General features: G+C 39.6%; 3 protein-coding genes across 12 annotated transcripts in view; 1 reads left to right on the forward strand and 2 right to left on the reverse strand.

Moving 5' to 3' along the window:
* Positions 1–12,812, reverse strand: part of tutl (turtle) — a 30,609-nt gene extending 17,797 nt beyond the window's left edge. For 2 of the 10 annotated variants that reach the window (XM_011316453.1, XM_011316452.1), the window contains exons 1-3: positions 3,043–3,450; positions 1,887–2,410; positions 959–1,080 (exon numbers count right to left, since the gene is read on the reverse strand). In XM_011316453.1, the coding sequence (XP_011314755.1) occupies positions 959–1,080; positions 1,887–2,410; positions 3,043–3,044 (648 nt within the window). In that variant the 5' untranslated portion in view covers positions 3,045–3,450. Of the gene's footprint in view, positions 1–946; positions 1,081–1,886; positions 2,411–3,042; positions 3,451–5,454; positions 5,643–12,408 lie in introns of those variants that run through there. The other 8 variants (XM_011316458.1, XM_011316459.1, XM_011316450.1 and 5 more) reach the window with 7 other exon arrangements.
* A 433-nt stretch (positions 12,813–13,245) lies between these two features.
* Positions 13,246–15,400, forward strand: CHORD (CHORD-like protein). Its single transcript, XM_011316460.1, has 5 exons — positions 13,246–13,492; positions 13,690–14,042; positions 14,277–14,483; positions 14,569–14,757; positions 14,849–15,400. The coding sequence occupies exons 1-5, from the start codon at positions 13,414–13,416 to the stop codon at positions 15,038–15,040; spliced, it is 1,020 nt and encodes a 339-aa protein (XP_011314762.1). The 5' UTR covers positions 13,246–13,413; the 3' UTR covers positions 15,041–15,400.
* Positions 15,401–15,439: 39 nt separating this feature from the next.
* On the reverse strand, positions 15,440–17,412 carry dbe (KRR1 small subunit processome component homolog dbe). Its single transcript, XM_011316461.1, has 2 exons — positions 16,322–17,412; positions 15,440–16,076 (listed from the first exon to the last, which is right to left on the reverse strand). Exons 1-2 carry the CDS (start codon positions 16,803–16,805, stop codon positions 15,529–15,531), a joined length of 1,032 nt encoding a protein of 343 aa, XP_011314763.1. The 5' UTR covers positions 16,806–17,412; the 3' UTR covers positions 15,440–15,528.
* Between the last annotated feature and the right edge of the window lie 6 nt (positions 17,413–17,418).

The following is a 17,418-nucleotide window of genomic DNA, read 5'->3' on the forward strand; positions in this document are numbered from 1 at the left end:
TTTTAATATAAAGAGGAGAAAGGGAATCGATCTCGCAATTCTCGAAATATCTCGAATGACCGTAAGGGTAAGACCCGTAAGACAGCCGATTCACCACCGCGAAGTCACGGCTAAATCTCAAACATTTCGAATAGATGCGCGTGCGGATCGCGCACGTACAATCTCGTATCCAACAATTGGTCGATACATAATTTTCATGTTTATTATTCATTCATTTGTATTGAAAATTTTTATTTTTAGTCTCTACAGAAGTTTTCGAAATTTTTGTTATCACGGTTCACTTGAATTTCAATGTAATTATTTCCATAAATAATCACAGAAATGATAAAAGAAAAATAAAAAATAAAAACGACTCAATAAAAAAATGTAAAAAATTTAGAAAATCGTGTAAATTTGAGAATAATTGCGGAAACTGATGGAGGCTGCGAATCATTGCGCAAATTTTACGTAGGGGCGGGGAAAGCGGAAGAATTTTGAAAATTCAAAAAATTTCAAACGGTAATAAATTTAAAGGGAAAGACCCGTAAAACGAAACGAATCCGCCACGACGTCACGACGTTGCAGCTAAATCTCACGCATTTCCAATAAATGCGTGTGCAAAGCACAAGAATGATAACGATTTTTAGAGTGAATTATCAATGAATTAATGTTGAATTTTTATGAAGAGGAACGAAATTAAAAAAGGAGTGAATTCTGTAAAACGATAAAGAGGCGGGGAGTTTGAAGACACGCAGATGCTAGATGTGATTGCAAAGTAGTCTGGGAGTGGAGGAGTTAGGAATAAAGTAGAGTCGATTCTTCTCGATTCGGTCGACTTCATGACCAAGTGATAAGATGGAATCTCCGGGCATTCGGGTGGTAGCCAGGTCTGGGTGCCACGAGCGAAACCCCATAAATTTATAACTCACGGATAGAGAGCAGAGAGGTTGATCGTCCGATATCGTACCGTGTCGCCTACCTTCTTCTCCCATTGGAGAACGTAGGGCACTGGATGCTCACCAGGAAACTCAACGTGACAATTGAAGACCACACTTTCACCAAGTATCGCAGTTATGTGGACTGCGTCCTGGTGACAAAGACCTGGAGACATAAAAAAATCATTAAATCATCGACTAAAAAATGTTGGATTCAATCAACATCAATGTTTCAATTCAACGAAATAGCTCTCGAGATCAAGAGGTTGAGTGAAAAATAACTTCTGATTAAAATTTAAGAAGTGTTTTTACTCATGAAAAAACTATTTTTGCCGTTTTTTTTTTCTCATAACTGCAGTGAATTTCCTTGACATTCTCATGACACACTTAAAATCCTCGACCTCACGTCCCCTTGGGAATCCAACTTGTCATTTTCTTAAAACACTTTAACTCCCTCAACAGTGAAAAGAAGAGAGGAAAAGAAATTATTTAAGGATTTCCTGTTACACTCGAGACTCTCCACGAGCCCTTCCATTAATTACCCTCAGTATCAATTAAACGCCGAGTACTTTTACAGAAATAACGAAGAATTTCTCAATAATTAATATAAAGAACTATTAATCCCGGAATTTCTACAATTTCCAAAGTAATTTCCCTCATTTATTTTCCCAGTCCCAAGCAAATTCCCATGTGCCACATACCGGACTAATAATTTCCTCAGCCCAAGGTAATTCCAGCAATGAAAAAAAAAAAGTAGAAGAGTAAAAAGAAAAATAAAGTACCAACGGAAGTGATAAAACGGAAGTTTGCACAGGCATATACTTAGCATCATCTCCAACAATCGCTGGCTTTTCCATTTTCCCACACACAACTCTGAGAAAAGGGTGGATTAAGTACAAAAGTATAAACGAAAATTCGCACGCACATCCTCTGTACCCCCCATCAGAATAATTACAAGCAATTAGTGTATACCTGGTGTAACGAGGAGGACAACACCAAGTAGCAATGTACCAACAGCCATTTCCGTCATTTGTCTAAGTCCCTTGGAGCTGTCCTTATCAATTCTCCTAGTCTTCTCCGTAGCAACTTGAAAATTATCATTCACCTCCTGCCACTCGCCATTACCTTTGCCCTCTCTCATCGTACCACTGATTTCAAGTTTAATTGGCTCACAACTCCGCCCCCGTCGTCTTCCGCGTCGTCTTCGTCGTCTCCTTCCGTCTTCAAGTTTCTCCTCAAGTAATTGTGACCACGTATTGTCCTTAATATCGGACGTTCTACGTCTGTCACGTCCACTAATTCGAGCAATACAAGTCGGCTGGCCGGATGCAATACCGACTGCTGCCCCTTGATAGGCATCATTATCCCCGATATCTCCATTATCCTTTATTGATGATTCCTCGTATTCATCGGTTTTTGATGGCACCAGGTACTGTCGCCGGAGTTCCGTGGCTTGTAGCCCTCCGCCGCCCCCCATTCCCCTCTTTCCATAGTACCTGATCAACAGAAATCATTACTTATCATTAATTCATTAGTTATTATTTTCTAAATATCGTATTAAATAGATTGGCAAGTCACTCTTTATCTTTACATTATTTATATTTAGATTGTTTATTTGAGAAATGTAAAGATAAAGGTTCAAGTATTGAATATTCAAGGAATTTTCTATTTTCATATTTAAATCAGTACCAATTTCGATTTATTAAGAATTTAATTGTATCCTTTAATCGAAAATCCGAGCTTTTATTATCGAAATCAAGACTTCAACTTGAATAATTCAGTTATCTCATTCAATTAACTATTGAAAATTCTCATGAAATTGTGATGACCAGACGAAAAATTACTTATAGATAATAGAAATGAATTTTTAGCATGATTTATTCGACATTCCTAAGCTGACCTTCTGAAATTTATTGAATTGAATGGATCTTTGAAATTGAAATTAATTCCGTCGAGAATAAGTCAATAAGACGATATGGAATCCTTCATTGATTTGAGTACACTTCAATAACTGACATTGAATAATTAATTTAGCTTTCAATTTCCATAATTTCCAATCAATTTTATCCTTCGGCCTCAGTTATTCCAATAAATCAACAATTGACTCGATTATCGAACAATTTCTTACATTTCAAGGATGACGGATCGACGAGGATTCGATGAACAAGTCAATAAACATTAATATAATAATAATTCTTCCGATTATTTCGTTTTCAAATTTTTATATTTTAATAAATATCGAATAATCCATAAAACTATTGATTCTACGAGTGAACACTGCAGGACTTTTTTTGTCGGAAATGTAATTCGCTACAAAAAATTTCTTTGGCGTTTTCACCTGAAATCGATAATTTTCGAGATAAAACGGTAATTAAGACATTTTTTAAACTCGACTTATCGCAATTTACCACTTCGCCACTGAAATTAAGGATAAAAACTCATTAAGATTAGATTAGATGAAGTGAATGAGTAATGGCCGACGGATAGGCGATCCTTCAACAGTTTAATGAAGACTAATCACTCGAAACGCACTTCAAAAGTTAACAATTGCTGCCACTAGCTCTTCGCGGAAAGAGTGAGACTGATAATTGCCAGTTCATGGCAAAGGGCAATTGATTAACTGCGCCGTTTGCATTGAACTGGTTATGTAATTGATCTAATGTCATACATGGAGATCATTTTGCGAATATTCTGCGAGTTCTTGGAATATTCCAAATTTTTTTTCCACAGCTGAACTGATTAGAAAAACAAATAATTGCAATAATTCAAGAATTATTGCATAATATGGATTGACATAATATTATATCCTATATATAATAATAATCATTCATTGATCGATTGACTAATTTTGTGGAAAATTTTCCTTTTCAAATGATGAAATTTCATAAAATTTCAATGAATCGTCATTTCACCCAATAAACAATAAAATTAATGAAAATAAAAAAAATGATAATAAATAAAAAACAGACAAATAAATCTCTCAAAAATGTTCATCGATTCTCCCAGAAGTTTGGGATGTAAAAAAATGCTGAATCCCATAAACCCTGGAATAAATTATTCAGCGAAAAAAAAAATGGCGATAGACGACAGAAAAAAAATACAAACCGGGAAAAATTCAATGAATAAAAATGTTCAATTACCCTCGCCGTACCGTTGGTTCTCGCCCGTTCCAATCATCACCTGCGCCAATTCCCCGGCAAATAAAAATCAAAAAAATTCATTTTTCAACTGAACACATCACCCCCGAAATTTGGCCGCAGGCTGTCAATGAAATTGATACCTAGAATAACCAGAGTGTTGGAGAGGGGAGAGGAAAAAAAAAAATCCCGAGGTAGTTTTACCCAAGTGGCATCAGAGGGGTCAACTAATTGGTCCATGTCACCGCTCACCCACATGTGTATTTCAGACAAGTTGTACATGTCCGTGGTAATTGGTAGTGCTGTGTTCATAGTTATTCGAACGAGTTACTCCACCCCTCATGAACCCCTTTCAACCCCCTCCCACACCCTCTCTACCCCATTGCAACACGATATTAACAATTTTTCATTTTCCCTTGAATTGTCGGAGAAATTGCAACAATCAATCTAAATTTATCCACTTTTGAATGACAACATGAATTTTTTTTCATTTCAGAATTTCCAGAGTATGGAAATAATAATAATAGTAATAATAACAATAAATTTTTCCATCATTTGCACTCCCAAAAAAAAGTGAAAAAAAAACCGAAAAAAAAGAAATTTTTAATACATTTCACATTCGTTTAATTTCGATTATCATAATTAATCAATTAATAGTTTAATATGTTCTATTTGATTGACATATATTTTTTTGATGCCCTTTATAAATAACAGAATTGAAGTTGTATATTATGTATTTTTTCACGACGCGCTCGGCAATTTCGCCGAGTATCTCTCCCCCGAAAATAATAAAAACGAGTCTCACCTCGCACCGGAAGTTGGCTATAACCTTACCCGTAAACCTGACGAGTGCTGCAGGTTGCAAACGGCATGCCACGGAGAACGAGGCCATGTGCAGAGGCACCACCGAGTTACCCCCGACCCTCTTAATTACACCCGATTGGCCCTGAAATAACCCCACCCCCCCCCTGCAAAATTCGCTGTCAAACCCCACGAAAATTAAATCGAAACCCTGAACCCCGCATCACCCGTCGGGCGGGGTGTGGTTATTGGTAATCATCACGTGGTGTTGAACACCCGGAAAATTCACTAGAAAATTCATCGGGAGGACCTCGACCCACGGGTGGGGCAATTTAAGTATCACCCGCAATCCCCGGATTAATACAAAGGACATCTGGGAAGGGTTCACCCTCTGGAGACCCGGAATCATCACGTCATAAACCGAGGGATGAAAAAAAAAAAAAATCACAACCCCCTGAAAATCAGACGGTAACCGATCATCTGCATCCACCGCATCATCTCCACGACAAAATTCCCGAAAATAAAAAAAACCAGTGCCTCTAATCTCAGCTCCCACTAAATTCCATAATTAAATCCCAAATTCCTCCCCGTTATCAACTCACCCATAAACCACATGAATTATCCCCGTGCCTCCGGTTGGTTAAACCATTCCCAGCATTTCTATGATCTGTCCAGCTAGTCTCCAAGGAACCGGATTCACACTACTAGTTTTTTTTTTTCACGCTGAGGCACTCACATTTAGATAAGTCACTGTTGATAACTCTTTTGTCGGTGTGCACTTTGATACTGATTAAAAAAAGTCGTACAATACTCTCAAAATTTGAGGTTGGTGGGGCAGGGGGGTGGGGGTGGAGGGGGTGAGAAAAATGGTGAGATGATCAGGTGAAAAAGCCCCCGGAATTTATTTGCCTGTCAAGTTTTCTCCGGGCGCTTCCCTGGCTATTGCATTCGCCGCCATGACGGTGTGCTCACCCCCACCGCGTGTCAGGGTTCGAGGGTGAAAATCCCCACCACATGTACCCCCTCCTATCACTACTTTCTCGGGGTCTCTTTTCCTCTTCCTCAGGGAGTCCTGGGCTATCTCTCTCTTCCCACCAACTCGAAAACCCCTTGCATTCTTCGCCAACAAGAGGGACTGAACAGAAACATCACCCCCCAGAACCCTCTCATTCTACCCTTCTCTCCCCTCTCTCTGTCACCCCAGCCATCCTCACCACCCTCTCAACCCACCCTTGCCAGGACTGGCCCGACCCCACCAGCCGTTATATTGATCGGCCACAAGGGCGGCTGCCAGGAACGTATCCACGAACTTGTGGCACCCCACACCCACTTTTACCCCCTCATCCACAACCTCTTCCCGAGTTCTCATCAACCAAATGCGCTCATGGCTTTAGCACCTTCCACGTGCCCCCCCTTTCCTCTCCCTTCGACCCCTAATATCCGACACATGACGCACGAACTTCGGGAATTTGGGGGGAATCAAGGGTTCATCAAGCTTACGAAAACTAGATTAGGCTTTGGCTGTCATGATTTTCTTTTTCACGGACTATTAGAAAGAAATTGTCTAAATGACGCTAGGGAAACTGAGAAATTCAACATTTACCCCCCACCAATTCGGGAAATTATCATTTTTCAAGAGAGTCTTTTTGTTTTTAATAGAAACGAAACTGAGATAATTAATATTCCATCTGATTGTAAAATACAATAAACAAAACATGTCACATAATGATATCAATTGATTACTGATTATCATTATTTAAAATATAAATTGTAAAATGGATTGTATTTTTAGAAATTCAGGGAATATAGTTTCCGGTGTTCAGTTGTCAATTGGGGATTGGAAAAAGATTAGGCTTTAGAGTGAGAAATTTGTTTTCGAAATTTTGAATAAGATTTTTGGAAGATTTAGCGACGTTAAAAATTTGAACAGTAAACGACGAAATGATCAAACCGATGTGAATGGTATATTCGAAGGGCACTCACATCACTTTGACAGGGGGTTGGCATCCGTTTATGTCAAATCGAGGGTAAAATGGATATTTGAAATGTATTGATATGCAAATGCGTGTGCATTGACGTGGAGTCAGCAAGCGTTGCGTGCACGTCATATTCATCAGCACGAGGTGGAGGTAAATCCTTCAGATTTTTTCACCTGCCGCTGTGATTTCGGTCAATTACCGTAGGTCACTCTGGAAATTAACAGAAAAACAGACAAAGGGGAGATATCCATCGATTATTCGTTTAGATTTCGTGATTTCACCAGTTGACAGGAAAATTAGGCCTGATCTTATCGATTTCGGCGATTTCTGTTTCAATTAATTAATTAATATCCTTTCCGATTTTCTGGAGCCATTTTCGCTTTTGAAACGAATGATACATTATTTGTTCTGATAAAAAAAGGTTTTATTAGAAGTTTGACGTTTTTTTTTGCGAGGTTTCAAGGGAAAAACATTAGAATCAGTGATTGTTAGAAGTTGTGATTTCAAGAGAAAATTTTCAGATGAATTTTTTAAGAGGACATTCCAGAGGAAAAATGTTCTGAGATATTCTCTCAGCATCACTCTTACCGAGATAACTCTGCCCTAAACAAGATGAATTCTCCACTTCGTCACAAGTACGTTCGCAATAAAATTTTTATTAATTCAAGAACAATTCTTCTTGTTTGAGAGGGTAGAATTTGCATTTTAGTAAAAAAAAAAAAAAAGCGACAAATTAATCTATAAATGTGAAAAGTCAACTGGACGAATACCCGAATGAATGAGATTTACAAGTTAAAAAAAATATCTATTCATCCCGAAAAATAATAAATTCTCAAAAGAAAAGGGTTAAAATTGAGGAAGCGGTGGTTAATTCACTGATCGTTTCGCTTGACAGGATTAACATCGGAATAAACAACGCAAATCCTAAAATAATCCCGACTGACGTGAACATCCGCCCCTACGAAGGAATAAATCCATTGACCGCGTAATTGAACTATTGATCTGGAAAAACCTATCAAGCCAGTTTTAGAGCACCTCGGGGACGTTTAGACAGAGCCCCGAGAGGTCTGTGACGTAAGCATTGCGTATGCAGTTCGTTGCAGTGACGTTGCGACATGACGTCACGAGGGCTAAAACCCGGCGAACGTCAATTCCCGAAACCTCCAGGTCCTCCGAGGATTAACAAATAGGAGAGGGTGTGCCTGTACCGCCCACACAGACACCCAAAAACTACACGAAAAAATTACGGAGGAGTTCTGTAATCCTCGGGCGATAAATTTCATAACCAATCTCAAATTTACCCAATTTTCCCTTATTTTTACCTTTCGTCGAAGAAAAATTACGCCACAACCCCTCATTTCCCCCTAAACTTTCCAAATATTTCCCTGAAACATCAAAAATTAAAATCCAGAGCCCCCCCCCCCAACCCCCCTGCCAAGGAAATTATCGGTGGCCCTAAAATTCCAAAATAAATGTATATTAAATTAACAATCACGTCTTAAAAAACAAGAAATTAATGAAAACCCGAATTCCAATTGAATAATTCAATGAAAACCCCCCAAGAACCCCCCTCCCTCCACCCCGCGAAATTGATAATGACACCGACACGATAACAAGAGAACCATAAGACCGATCAGAAAGAGAATACCATTTTGACATTTATACTTAATGAGATAGAAGGAGAGAATAAGTTAACAGTAGGCAAGAGATGGCATGAAGCCCCCGGGGGGTTGGGGCGCGGCCGTGTTTGCTCTATCGACCGGCCGAGGCCGTCCGAACTTAACCGACAACAACCGAGAGTAATTCCGCGATGGCAAGGTGAAAGAGAGAGAAATGGAGGATCGAGGGCAAAAGAGAGTAGATACATTTGGCGTTGTATCTCAATTTCTCCCATAGGCCACTATAACGCGGGAAATGGGAGGACCACTTCAACCGCCCACCCCTCTATCCCCCCCTGTCGTCCCCCTTACCGCCCACCCACCCTCTTTGTCTCTTGTACTTTCAAAGAGCATTAGACTAAAGTGAGATGTCGTTCGACATAAAAAGAAACACGTCCGTCTCGTGTTAAGGAGATTTCGTGGAGTGTCTCGGAATGAATATGAAAAATCACTCAGGAATATGAAATTGTCATGTCGAGATGTTGGAGAACATGATTTCTAGGAATTGAAGGGAGTTCATGCGAATTTGATGGGGAAGAAGCATTCGGAGTTGAAGATTGTACCGATTTTCCGGACGTTTTAAAGTTATTTTCTTATTCATTAATTTTTTTGCTATTTTTCTTTCAGTTTGAGGGGGAGCTTGCGGTCAGGACGAATGACATTTTTTTTTTCTCGGATGTTACAATCGGATAATCGATTTCTAATCGATAGCGCGTTGAAAAGGGGGGATTGGAATGAGGGGATCAAGGAGATATATTTTTTTCTGGTTGGGGATCTGGTATCGATGCCAGTGGTATCGAAGCCCTATATACCATGCGGGTGTTTGATATTGCGGAAATGTCATGTCGGTGATCAGCGTATTATCTGCAGCTGTCGCCCAACATGCCCCGTATACACACCATTTTCAGCAGGCCAATCCCCAAAGTGCGACCATTATTACATTATGCACATGTGCTCCCCATAAATACATCAATCTCAACCCCTTGCAATCCACCGCATCCACAATCCCCAACTCCCACCACTTCACCGCACAGTGATATTAAATTTAATTACCACCCCAAATCCCATCACAAAGGTACCATGAATTAAAGATTGACCCAGCATTTCACCTATTGAATATCACCCTAATTATTATTTTCTGCATTCTCCTATTTACCCCGCAATAATTCCCCCAAATAACAATCTCCTACCCGATCAACGATCCAAACGATAAAAATAAATAAATGGAAATATATTCCGATAGGAACTCCACCATTTTTCCATTCCCCACAACAAATCGCCTATGCCAATTTCCAAAAGCGCTCGTAAATCTCCAAATAAAAAATTATCTCCACAACATTTTCCAAGTCTTGAAAAATTCCCCTAACCCCTCATTACCCCAGATATCCATCAGACCCTCATCTCCAGAGTCCACTTCAACCTATCCATTTCCCCTCCTTGAAATCCAGGAATTCCCATCGGAATTCCGCATGAAATCCTCGAAAAAAAAAAACAAAATAAAAAAGAGAGAAAAACAACAGACCTCTCAAATTACAGGAGTGTAAATTGTGTGTACCCGGTATACCTAATATTTTGCCGTCTGAAACCATCGGGTAGCCCGTCTCCCCATCAACCAGTTCACCTTGAATTCCCTCTACTCATTCCCCCCTCCTCACCTCCCGCCCCCTTGCCCTTTCCCCTCTCACCCTCTCACCCCCTCACCCTCTACACCATTTTCACTATTTTTACAGTCAAAACGCCTCGAAAAATCTAATACGTTTTCCCATAAATTATCATTTTTCTTGTTCTCCACCCCGCCCCCTTCCCACCCTCGCCCACCCCGTCAGATTTGCTTTTACTTTTTTTTCTGCTTAATTCATTAAAAAAAAATTATAATTCCATTGAAAAATGAAATAACGAAATAAATGATAATCATTATTATTGCTAGTAATTATTATTTATTTAAAAAAAATGAATCCAAAATTAGAATATTTCTGTGGAATTAAAAACGAAAATGTCATGACGTGAATTATCACGTTTATTTAATTGTGATAATTGTTGACTTAAAAAAAAACCGGTGAATGTAATTTAACCTGTGGTCACCACCCCCACACCCGCCCCTCAAATTTCCGGGAATAAAAAAAATAATTCATGGGGTGAGTCTGCAGTGTACATAAATGGGGGGTTCACAGGGGGCGGGATAGAGGTCTTGACCGCGCCCTGAGAAAGACCAAGAGACTCAGCGATTCCTGTGGCCCAGAGGTACATCGGGAAAGTCAACTAACCACGTTCCATCCCCACCATCATCACAAAAACCCTACTCTCTCAACAAGACCATTTACACCGGAATCGCACTCACCACCACGTGGACCAGCTTTCCTCGAGGGAAACCTCCCTCCCCCTGTACCCAATTTAGTGTACATCCTGGGGGGTTTTTTTTCGGTAAAGGGACAATTTTCGTGGATGAATAGAGGCGGCACGAATTCCCTTTCCTTTCATTTTCCATTTTTGGAAGCCCCGCCATGATTTTTGTATACGATATACCTGTTCCACGGGATATAATACCACCAGGTGTCCCACCTGTACCCCCGTAACTGTCTCCATCACGTAATAATTATGCAGTTTAGCCGAGATTTCGGGGATTCGAGGAACTGGAAATCCTTTCAACTCAAAACCGTCGAGAAATGCGCGTCGGAACCACTCCTTTCAAATTTAGCACAAGTCATTTCTTCTATTTTCTCTCACTGCTAATTACTACTTGAGAATTGATTCAAGAATAAATATTGGTGAACCGTAATTGTAATTTCCAGAGCTACCACAGGTACCAATGAAAAATTTAGTCGGAATCCTTATTTTATTGTGATAATTAACATGGTTTTTGTAAATTTTAGGATAAATATGGAAGATAATGGGTTTTTTCAGACTCTCAGGCTAATCTTTAAAAAAGGTTATCCTGGAGATTCTGCTACCCTCTCAAGCCATAAAACCCCTCGGAAACTGACCTGCTCCGCACTTTTAACAGTTTTTGACCGAAATTTTCAGTAATGCACTAGACAATTACTAAACGTCGAGACAAATTCAAAGAAGGAATTTTTGCCTTGACTTTCTCGTGAGAATTCCAATTTTCCATTGAAAGTTCTCGAGATTCGGACCCAAAAGATTCAAAAACATTTTCCTCAGAACTTAATACTCTCCTCTTAATTTCCAAGAAAATATTAAGCGAAAATCCCCATTCCTGATTTTTCCCGAAATTCCCAATTATCAACCCCACGAAATTGTGAAATTTCAGGCCAACTATATCTACAAAAAAACTTCAAATTTTTAACCTTTAACCCCGAAAAAGGAATATAAAATTCCTGTCTAATTCTTCATCAAGGAATCAATGAATTTTTTTAATATTCCGCAAATTCAATCTATTAAAAATTCAATGACATTTAACATTAAATCTCCGTACCAGACCCATAAGATTAAAAACGCAGATGACTCTGTCTGATATTCAGCTAAATATTCCCCCATTACCCCCCAAAATTCCAAATGTCTGGTGTGTCCAATTTTTCCGGCAGCCACCCCCGGATTTTCATGACTGTCTCACCCCAGACGAATCAAACATCAAAGATTAATATCTCGTTGTCCATTTGCAACGGTAAACATCCAGAGAATGTACAGTACCTACTGTACATGAGTTTCCTACACACAAAGGGCTTATCGAGTTCAACGAACCTATCGCGGGGCTTGAGCTCGCGTGATTGCTCCAACCTGTGAATCGCTCACATCACTGCCTCGATAAATGACCTATCGTTTCGATCCATAAATTATCCTCGATAAAAAAAAAACTCGATCGGGGCCACAAGCTGTCCCCCCCCCCCAACCCCCACTTCGCCCCTCAAAATCAGTCGACACCGAATTTATCCGATTAAAAAAATCAATTAGTCTGACATACCGTGATTGGAGCAGTTGAATCCGCAGCGTCCGCTGAACGATTTGAATTCTCGATAAAAAAGGAAATTCACTCTCCGGAACCACTGGACTTCACTATTCACTTCAATTAAACTGGCGATTGAATTGTTTGATCGATTATTCACTGGCACTTTTCAGTTTGTTTATCGGAGCTCCAACCGGTGCTCAGCATTTTGGAGCAGACGCTGATTGATCAATCGGTTGAAGACTGGCGGGAGGATTTTGCCGGTATTATTTGGTTTTCATTGTTGAGGCCGAATTGAAGTCGTGCTTCAGTACGTATTGGGGGGTTGGGGGCAATTGCAGGGGTTTTTTTTTTTCTTTGTACAAAATCACGAATTTTTGGTGATCGTTTTGGGGAGAGACTCTCAGACTCGACGCTGGAGACTCTCTGCCGGGTACTGATGGACCTGAAGAGCTATTGAACGCGGCAATACCTTCGCCAATGGGCACCTGTGTTGTTTGCAACGTTGCCAGCTGTTCGCCCCAAGACGGCGCCAAAATCCAAATGCACCCCAAAGATTTTTAAAAGTGTAACACCCTCCTTGATTAAATTCACGTTGTCATTGTTTTTTAAGAGATTATTCACAGGATCTACATGAAAAATACGTAATAATAATATTAATACAATAATAATGATAAAATTTTGTCAAGAAAATACATTTCTTTGGTCATTAAAAAATCACTCGCCATTGGTTTAGAGGCGAAAAATATTTTTGGCAAAAATTTAATTGCAGATTATTAATTTCAAGTTTAATTCATGACTGGAAGATAAAAGTCTATTTTTTTGGAAGTAGTTGAACATCTGGGGGATAGGTAGAGCCAGTGACTGGCAAAACGTGTGAAAGGAATTGATACATAACCTACTAGAATATCCTCAGAAATTTCCAGAAATAAGTAAACAAAATTAGAGTTAAGTAGATTGGGCAAGGGCAATTGTATAGAATTAGTGGCAACTTTGATTTCAAGGAGATAAGATCAGTTTGAGATGTCCGCGGAGAATGTTTTAGTTAATTGTTACAACCGGGGATGTGGAAAAAAGTTCAACCCCAGGGAGAATAAAGAGGGTGAGTTCTCTTTTTAAAATTTACTGAAATATTGAAGATATTATTAATAACCTAGAGCATGAATAAATGATCGAATATAACAATTGAGATATAATTAGAAATCCAAAGGCGATTCTTCACCAACAGTTAATTCATCAGCGATTAAGTATAAATAAACAATGGAAGGGATTATTTAACGAATTATTAATGTAATTCAGATGCCTGTGTTCATCATCCTGGAACTCCAGTGTTCCATGACGCCTACAAGGGCTGGTCATGCTGCAACAAAAAATGCACAGACTTCACTGAATTTCTCAATATCAAGGGCTGCACCAAGTCCTCTCACTCGAATGAAAAGCCGCCTGAGCCTGAGAAACAGAAGGTCGACAAATCCAAGGCCGACGAAGTCATCGAATACCGTCCACCTGTCAATAACCAGCCGACGTTGAAGAGACCGTCATTTGACACGCCCCAAGTGACAATCACCCCGACAATCTCGCCAACACTCTTAGAACAAATAAAAGGACTCACTGCCAATGAATCCACTGCCCAGGACGACAGAAAAGTCCAGGTCGAGGAATTATACATGAATTAATTCAACTTCTCTCATTCCTCACTAATTAATTGCTTACGTGACTACAATTAATTTATCATGTTCATATAATTATTATTTTATTGAGTCGACAATCACGAATTTATTCAGTCAATACTGACCTTTTTTTGCATAAGGAATTGATTTGGTGGAAATAATTATTTCTGAAATGAATCATGGGGTACAACGAGATTATTTTAATTACCGTTTCAGGTGGGCGAGAGCTGCAAAAATAAGGCGTGCAAGGGAAGCTACAGGGGGCCTGAATCCGATTCTGAAACCTGTGTTCATCATCCTGGAGTTGCGATCTTCCATGAGGGGCTGAAGTTCTGGTCTTGTTGTCAGAAAAGGACGACGGATTTCTCCGTGTTCCTGGCACAACCTGGATGCACTCAAGGCACTCATGTGTGGATGGCTAAGGTCTGTATTTATCGACTCCCTATATTTGGGATAGTTTTTTAAAACTCATGAATTTTATTTTTATAAATAAAATATTCTCTTCCAGAATGAAGATAAACGAATTGAGTGCAGAATGGATTGGCACCAGACAGGTTCCCACGTGGTGGTATCAATTTTTGCCAAGAAATATAATCCGAGTAAATCCTCAGTCAAATTGAATCCAATCCGGCTCACTGCGAGTTTATTCTTCCCCGAGGAGAATTCAGACTATAATCTTGACCTAGAGCTCAGAGGGGTGAGAGATTTAAAGCATTACTTAACTTATGCAGGTACATCGGATTTTATTACTGTCTGTATTTTAATTCTTGTCTTTTTTTTCTGTCCAGGTTGTGGACGTTGAAAGCAGTTCCGTCAGCATGCTGCCGACCAAAGTTGAGATAAAAATGAAGAAAGCAGAGCCGGGTTCGTGGCCAAAACTCGATTTTCCCCGGGAAGTGGTACATAGAAAAGAAGAAAAAACTATTAATGACAATGAGATCACGGAACGAGTGGACGCTGTGGATCTCAGTGACCTTTGAGCTTCATCAAGAGATCATCCTCATCATTCAGTGATACATTTCAGTTGCGAAGGATAATGAGGTGATTAATTCACCTCTGAATCTGAGAAAGATCGAAAATTTTGATGAAGTGAAATGAGAACTGCAAAAGTTTTACAAAAATTTTACTATCTGTCTTATATTCTGAGATAATCCTTCTCTACTGGGCTCTAGTAATACTGTTTTTTTTTACAATAAACAATTTGGGATTAAAACAAGTAATGCACATAAAGGACGGAATTCAGGAGGATTTAATGTATTTTTTCCATGAGAAATAGAAAATAAGAAGCAGCAAATTGTTGAAATATTGAAATGGAAATAAAAGTCATCTGCTGAAGAGTTCTCCGAGACTTTTGATGTTTTATCCAATAGGAATGTTAAAAAATGAAATATATTCTTTCATAACGAGTCGATAGGGTAATATTGACACGTAATTTATTCAAAACAATTTAATTACTAAACAAGAGGATTTACGCCTTCTTTCTCTTCTTCTTGAGTCCTTTTTGCACTTTATCTTTAATTTCCTGAACATTAACATCAACTTTCCTCTTCTTTCCCTTACTCTCGACTTTCTTCTCCTCCTCAGGGGGAACAAATGCCTCTGCCCGCTTCTCCTGCCTCTTCTTCTCCGCCTCCTCGTGCCTGGCATCCAGCTCCTTCTTCTGCTTCATCCTCTTCTGCTCCTTGTTAAGGAAATATTCACCACTGGCCAGTTGTTTGTCCAACTTACTCTCCTGCTGTGGAGGTGGGAACGGTGTGTAGGGCTTCTTCTCTCTCTTCACCTTGGGTTGTTTCCTCTTGGAAAGATTCTTCGTGGCGAACTTGGGGAGGAATCTCTCCCAATTTTCATTTTTCAATTTAGGGTCCTTCATTAATTCTCGTTTGATCATCAATGCCTTAATGTTGTAAATCGGATGGATGTTCTTCATGGTGTCCTCTGCAATCCTTCTCACCTGTTGGAGACCTTTGTATGGACCTAGAGCAGCCACTGTTTGACCCTGAACCATTACGTAACACCCTGGAGACAAAAATCATTGAAAATATAAAAAAGGAACGAAACAAATTCCAATTTTCGGTTCCACAAAACTCGTAGATTAAATCTACTTCAATTATCCCGTCATAATTGATGGAAATTCATATTTTCTACAATTTTCAATCATCAACATTCATTTTACCAATTTAATTGTCCTGAAATTAAAAAATTATGAACGTTCGATCGTATTGATTTAATAGTTTTCTTGGAAAGGAGAAAAGTGAAATAACCTGTGAGTAATTCAATGGACTTCAAGGTGCATCCATTGGGTCCGATGAGCCTCTGTCTTCTCTTGATGAATTTCTCCTTATTCCTGACGAAAGACGAGATCTTTATGATGTCTGCACTGACGTCGTCCTTGAGTACTCTAACTGCCTGCTCAAAAGGTACCTTACGAGACATCAATTTAATCATGTCCCTGGCCTTGATAATTATGTAGGGATCCCAGGTTTTCCTCGTCGTCCTAACTGTCATGCTGCCCTCGATGAGGTCCAGCTCAGCTTTTATTCCGTGTTCCTCCAGGGCCTTCTGCACCAGGGGCCAGCACTCGTTCAAGTATTTCTCCTGGTACTTGGGGAATAAAGTGGCGAAGGAACTCTCCTCCAGGAGACGATTTGGATTGTCCACTCGGGTGAAGGCTGGAATTTTCATGGACCATGCGTCATCCACAGGACCTGAAGGACCTGCTATTGCCTCTGAGTCCGAATCTCCCATTTTTCTTTTGTTCTATTTTATTAATTCGTTAGTCTTGTTCACAGGGAATTGTTAGTCAACTAGTTAGTGCGATTATAAACACTGGAGTTCTCGACATGAAGGACGAGTTTTCACATGTTTTTTATCACTGATAATGGAAAGGTGATAACTCACTGAAAATCGTTGTGAGAAGGGAGTGACTGCTGTGGCTCAGTCAATTTATTTAAACGAGATTTTTAAAGCGAATGCAGTTTGTGGGAACTTTTTTGAAGTGAGAGGTTATGTTAATGCGCACATGGAGGGGACCAAAGAGGATTGACTGAAGTAGAGGCTCAGTTCTGGGGGTTTGAGTGACCTCAACGGCATCGTAGTACTGCACCCCAAGAGAGGGAGGACGCCACACGCAACGCTGGGGTATCTGTCGTTAGCAGGCTCAGCGACTTTTCAGTAATATTCCTCCAGCTTCCCTTTTAACAACTCTGAGCTCTTCGATGCCTCAGATTCCACTGACTGGAATTTTTGACGAGCTGATTTCAAAGCCTCCGACTGCTAATTATTTGTGTTTCAACGAATTAACAGTTATTAAAAATATCTTCACAAATTTGTCAGTGATGTTTACTTGATTTACTTCAAT

Source organism: Fopius arisanus, unplaced genomic scaffold (genome assembly GCF_000806365.1).
Source record: "Fopius arisanus strain USDA-PBARC FA_bdor unplaced genomic scaffold, ASM80636v1 scaffold00007, whole genome shotgun sequence".
Lineage (NCBI taxonomy): Eukaryota > Metazoa > Arthropoda > Insecta > Hymenoptera > Braconidae > Fopius > Fopius arisanus.

What these genes read in the sequence shown, in the direction of transcription:
- dbe (XM_011316461.1), bottom strand. Translation starts at nt 16,805, where the DNA reads ATGGGAGATTCGGACTCAGAGGCAATAGCAGGTCCTTCAGGTCCTGTG. An exon ending in GTCCATTGAATTACTCACAG is followed by an intron (nt 16,077 to 16,321) that starts GTTATTTCACTT and finishes TTTTGTCTCCAG; the next exon opens with GGTGTTACGTAATGGTTCAG.
- CHORD (XM_011316460.1), top strand. Translation starts at nt 13,414, where the DNA reads ATGTCCGCGGAGAATGTTTTAGTTAATTGTTACAACCGGGGATGTGGA. An exon ending in CCCCAGGGAGAATAAAGAGG is followed by an intron (nt 13,493 to 13,689) that starts GTGAGTTCTCTT and finishes AATGTAATTCAG; the next exon opens with ATGCCTGTGTTCATCATCCT. An exon ending in TTGACCTAGAGCTCAGAGGG is followed by an intron (nt 14,758 to 14,848) that starts GTGAGAGATTTA and finishes TTTTCTGTCCAG; the next exon opens with GTTGTGGACGTTGAAAGCAG.